General features: G+C 51.1%; 1 protein-coding gene across 1 annotated transcript in view; it reads left to right on the top strand.

The window, feature by feature from the left end:
• Positions 1–6,033, top strand: part of LOC109924260 (vesicle-trafficking protein SEC22b-like) — a 43,213-nt gene that overhangs the window by 3,948 nt on the left and 33,232 nt on the right. Inside the window, exon 2 of the mRNA XM_048616966.1 lies at positions 5,172–5,281. Within this exon, the coding sequence (XP_048472923.1) occupies positions 5,172–5,281 (110 nt within the window). The remainder of the gene's footprint in view (positions 1–5,171; positions 5,282–6,033) is intronic.

Here is a 6,033-nt window from a genome sequence, read left to right as displayed (position 1 = left end):
GTACTGAAGGAGTGCCGCACTGTCAGAGGGTCAGTACTGAGGGAGCGTCGCACTGTCAGAGGGTCAGTGCTGAGGGAGCGCCGCACTGTCAGAGGGTCAGTGCTGAGGGAGTGCCGCACTGTCAGAGGGTCAGTACTGAGGGAGTGCCGCACTGTCAGAGGGTCAGTGCTGAGGGAGTGCCGCACTGTCAGAGGGTCAGTACTGAGGGAGTGCCGCACTGTCAGAGGGTCAGTACTGAGTGAGTGCCGCACTGTCAGTGGGTCAGTAGTGAGGGAGTGCCGCACTGTCAGAGGGTCAGTACTGAGGGAGTGCCGCACTGTTGGAGGGTCAGTACTGAGGGAGTGCTGTACTGTTGGAGGGTCAGTACTGAGGGAATGTGCACGGTTGGAGGTACTGTGGTAAGTGAGTGATGTGGTTGTCCTGTTGAAGTGAGACACAGTACCCCAAAGCGGTGTTGCCGCTTGGTCAATATTGAACCCTGAGCCAGCATCATGAAAGGCCGTTATCTGGTTATTGTCACGTTGCTAAATGTGGGATCTTGCTGTTCCCCTCTTGAGTATCGTTTTTGTGTCTGACAATCATGGCTGCACCTCAAAAATAACTGTTTGGCAGTGATGTAGACTCCATTACCGCCACAGTGTGATATTCACCTTCATTCCCTTCACCCACCAGCCCTTTCCCCTCCCCACGGGAAATTCCCAAAGCGCCCAAAACTAACATTTAACAAGCCACTCCATTGCCATCGCTGTGCCTGCCTAGTCTCCCCTTCCTCACAGAATCTGCAGGCTCAGATCTCCTCAGTGTACGACTTGGGATCCCTACAGCGTGAAAGCAGGCCATTCGGCCCATCGAGCCCACTCCCACCCTCTGAAGGGATCCCACCCAGACGCATCCTTCCCTATCCCTGTAATGCTGCACTTCCCATGGCCAATCCACCCAGACTGCACATCTTTGGGAAACCCAGCCCTGGGGAGAATGTGCACATAGACTGTCACCCGAGGGTGGAATCGAACCTGGGTCGCTGGCACTGTGAGGCCACAGTGTCGAACACTGTGCCGTCCCACTCGTGTGGTAACACTGTGTCTCTGTCCACTCCATTGATTCTATGTTTTATTGCAAACCTGCCACGATGGCTGGTAGAAGCAGTAAGTGTATACATCACCAGGGGAAAGGGTAAAGGTTAATCAGATAGCGGGGCTGGTCAGAGAGTCAGTAAACAGCCTGATACACCTTTACACTGTTTGCCTGTCAATGTTTGCCTGTATTGGAACAGATTCCAATTTCAATAAACACGAACAGTCAACTGGAAACCGCTCAGGGGAGATGTGAGTTGATGTTCGTTGAGGATTGTGAGAATCTATTTCAGATTCTACTGTCTGTGTATTACAGGTCAGCACTGTCACAGGGCTCACTGCTAACAACCACACACAGTGCTGGTTAATGAAAGACAGAACACACACTCATCATGTTGTATGTGCTCCAGACGGTGTAGAGGTAGCCTTTACTGTGTATCCAACCCTGTGCTGAGTCTGTCCTGAATGTGTTTGTTTGGGACAATGTAGAGGTGGTATTACTCTGGATCTAACCCTATGCTGCCCCCGTCCTGGGTGTGTTTGATTGGGACAATACAGAGATGGCTTTAGTCTTTATCTAACCCAATGCTGTCCCTGTCCTGGGAGTGTTTGATGGGGACAGTGTAGAGGGAGCTTTACTCTGTATCTAACCCCATGCTGTCCCTGTCCTGGGAGTGTTTGATTGGGACAATACAGAGGTGGCTTTACTCTGTATCTAACCCCGTGTTTTCCCTGTCCTGGGAGTGTTTGATGGGGGACAGTGTAGAGGAAGCTTTACTCGGTATCTAACCCTGTGTTGTCCCTGTCCTGGGAGTGTTTGATGGGGACAGTGTAGAGGCAGCTTTACTCTGGTTTTAACCCCGTGATGTCATAGAGTCATACAGCATGGAATCAGACCCTTTGGACTAACAAGTCCATGCCAACCAGGTTTCCCAAGCTAAACTAGTCTCTTTTGCCTGCATTTGGCCTATATTCCTCTAAACGTTCCCTATCATATACCTGTCCAAATTCTTTTTAAATGTAGTATTTAAATAGCTGCATTTACCACTTCCTCATTCCACACACAAACCAGCCTCTGTGTGAAAGAGTTGCCCCTCAGGTCCCTTTTAAATTTTTTTCCTCTCACCTTAAACGTATGCCCTCTAGTTTTGGACTCCCTCACCCTAGGGAAATGATTTTTACTGTGCATCTTATCTGTGACCCTCATGATTTTGTAGACCTCTATAAGGTCGCCCCTCAGCCTCCTATACTCCAGGGAAAAAGTCCCAGCCTGACCAGCCTTTTTTTATATTTCAAACCCTCCAGCCCCAGTGACGTTCTTGTAAATCTTTTCCCCACCTTTTCCAATTTAGTAATATCCTTCTCATAGCGGGGCAACCGGAATTGTATGCAGTGGTCAGAAAGTGGCCTCACCAATGTCCTGTACAACTGCAATATGACATCCCAACTCCGATATTCAATTCTCTGATAAATGAAGGCAAGCTTGCCAAATTTGATGGGGACTGTGCAGTGGGAGCTTTACCCTGTATCTAACCCCGTGCTGTCCCAGTCCTGGCAGTGTTCGGTGGTGCTGAACGTGATGTGGATGTGCTCTACAATAATACTGGATCCCTGAAATTTATGTGAGGACACTGTAGTGATTGTAATGGGGTCAGCCAGCTGGATCTCAAAGCATATGAGTTCCCTGACTGGGGCTGTTAATTTGGTCCAATCAAGGAGCCCTGGCTGACAGGTATAAACAGGAATATCAGAGGTTCTGTTCACTCTGAGAGCTGGCTCTGAGGTAGCTGGATCAGTGTCGAGAAGTCTCCACGTGTAAATAAAGAGTGACTTTGTGATGGGATACCGGCCTCCGTGGCGTTATTTCAGGTTATTTTTCAGATTTATGGACACTCAATATTGGAGTGCAGAGTAGAACTTCAAGATTTGTTGATAGCACCAAACTTGGAGCGTAGCAAACATTGAAGAAGATTAAACAGGCTATTACCAGGGGAAGTCAGGCAAGAGTTAGCAATGAAAATGGGGAGATGTGAGCTGATGCCTTAAGACAGAAGGCATTCAGATTGTCAATCTGAATGGACCGAGACTGCTGTGAGCAGTGCGGCAGAGTCCAGAGGGCTTTATATGAAGGACAGGGCATATTGAAGGGACAGCGAGCTAATTGTGTGGGTATCACCGTTATCATAAAGGCATTGGATACAAAATATGGGGGTGTTACACTGAGCATCTGTAACACTGGTTGGGTCACAGCTGGTGGTTAGGCCCCACTCCCCAAAGGGTATTTGCTGGGCTGCGGAGGGGAGTGGCCCAGAATGTGTAAAGGCGTTGGAGCAAGTTTGACCCCATTGGGTTTGGTAGGAGAAGTTGGAGACCTGTTCTCCCTGGGACAGAGAGGGTGGGACGGAGTGAGGGGAGGGGAATCTGATGGAGCTGTCTGAAGCCATGACAATTCGACCCAGGTAGACGCCGTCGTATATGTTCAGATGAGGCCAACTTCAACAAGGGAGCCTTCGAAATGTCCACTTCTTCCTCAACCGAGGATTCCCCAGCTCCGTGGTTGACAGGGGTCTCAACTGGGTCCGACCCATCTCCCACACTTCCACCCTCACCCCTTCTCTTCCCTCCTGCAACAGCGATAGGGTTCCCCTTGTCCTTACCTACCATCCTACCAGCATCCACATCCAGAAGATCATCAGATGCCATCTCCGCCACCTCCAGCGAGATGCCACCACCAGATACATATTCCCCTCCCCTCCCTTGTCCACCTTCCATAGGGACCATTCCCTCTGGGACACCCCGTCCACACTTCCTGCACCCCCAACACCTCCCCACAGCCCTACGGCACCTTCCCCTGTAACCAGCAAAGGTGCAACACCTGCCCATTTACCTCCTCCCTCCCCAGTATCCAAGGGCCCAAACATACCTTCCAGATGAAGCAACACATCACCTGCACTTCCCAGAATCTAGTCTACTGTATTCGCTGCTCACAATGTGGTCTCCTCTGCACTGGGGAAACGGAGCATAGACTTGGCGACCACTTTGCAGAACATCTACGTTCTACTTGCTAAAAAGACCCTGAACTACCCATTGCCTGCCACTTTAATGCACCACCCTGTTCCCTGTCCAACATCTCTGTCTCAGGCTTGCTGCAATGTTCCAACGAAGCTCAACACAAGCTGGAAGAACAACACCTCATTTTCCGCTTGGGGACCCTGCAGCTCTCTGAACTCAATATTGAGTTCAATCATTTTTGGGCCTAAACTCTCCCATGTCCCAGCCCCCTACCCCACACACCAGGCCTTGTTATCACATAGCCTGCCATTATACACCCACTGTTGTTAGTCACTAACAGTCCCCATTAACATCTACTCACCCTCCCAGCCTGATCATAATCAACTCCTCTGTCTGTCCAACTGTCTTTCTCTCTCTTTGGGCTCTATCCTATCGTTTACTCCCTACCCCATCCCCCTGCCTATTTTTCGCATATAAACTGACGTTTTCCCAGCCACCATCAGTTCTGAGGAAGGGACCAGACCCGAAACATTAACTTTGATTTTTTTTTCCTTCACGGATGCTGCCAGACCTGTTGAGCTTTTCCAGCAACTTCTGTTTTTGTTCCAGATTTACAGCATCCGCGGTTCTTTCAGTTTTTAATTAGACTCTAGTTGCTGTTCTGCGGAAGGCAAGGGCATAGGATTCCAGGCTTTGGCCTCGAGCATACTGCCTACAAGGATTGCAAAGGAATCCAAAAGGAAATCGTACAATCCCTACTGTGTGGCAACAGACCATTCGGCTCAAAAAGTCCACACCGACCTTCTGAAGAGCACTCCAACCAATCCCTGTAACCCTGCATTTCCCATGGCTAACACCCCTGGCCTACACATCCCTGGACACTATGGGCAATTATAGCATGGCTAATCCACCCTAACCTGCACATCCTTTGGACTGAAGTGGGACCGAAGCTCAAAGGAAACAAACTTCCTAGACTCCAGAGCCTGAGTGGGGGAGTCGGATTGAATTGATTGCTCTGCAAACAGCTGGATTAGATGGGCTGAATGGTCTGCGTCTGTAGGTGACTGGTGTCGCTTGTTGTTACAGTCAGGCCGGAACCTACAGGAGTACCAGAACCAGGCCAAGCAGCTGTTCCGGAAGCTGACGGAACATTCTCCGACCCGGTGCACCCTGGAGACAGGAGTCCTGATGTTTCAGTAGGTATCTCCGAGATGGATTGGGTGTGTGTGAGATGGGAGCTGAGTGATGCAGCAGTGTTACTGTACAGGGGGGTCACCGCTGACCACCTGGTGACCCCAACCATCAAGGGCACCTTCCAGAGCAAAGGCACATCCAGAGGGTCCGCCCATCGGTGGAGTGTGGGCTAGGTTACAGAAATGGGTGGGACTCACTGAGTGGGAGCAAGAGCTGGGGACATTGACTTGGGGGCAAGGTAGCCTACAGAGAGGAGAGTGCTCAATGGGGTAGGAAGGTACATGAGGAGTACAATCGTTGGGGCGTTAGTGAGAGATCCTGTACCAGAGGGACAAGGAGGGAGTGCCTGTACGGGGCGGGGGAGAGGCGGGTATGGGGGAATGACTGCACCTGGGGGGGCATGAGTGGGGTTGGAGTTCCTGTACCTGGGAAGGCATGGTGGGGGGGGTGTGGAGTGCCTGTACCTGGGGGGGCATGAGAAGGGAAGTGCCTGTACGTGGGAGGGCATGAAGGGGTTGTGCCTCTAATGAGGGGAACAGGGGGAGTGACTGTAACCGAGGAGGGGTCGGGGTGGGTGATGTTGATGGATGAGTTAATTAGATGGAGGCACAAGGATGAGCCAGTGCGATGGAGCGGCGTGGGTTGAGGGCTGAGTCGAGGAGAGGGTCACGGGGAAACAGTCAGCCTGAGGTTACTGTGAGAGTGCAGTGCTGAGGCTAACGCAGACAGACACAGGGATACAGTCTCCCTGAGG

Source organism: Rhincodon typus, chromosome 35 (genome assembly GCF_021869965.1).
Source record: "Rhincodon typus isolate 14 chromosome 35, sRhiTyp1.1, whole genome shotgun sequence".
NCBI classification, from domain to species: Eukaryota; Metazoa; Chordata; class Chondrichthyes; order Orectolobiformes; family Rhincodontidae; genus Rhincodon; species Rhincodon typus.
Note: the sequence above shows the minus strand (reverse complement) of the source record. Positions and strands in the feature narration are given on the sequence as shown.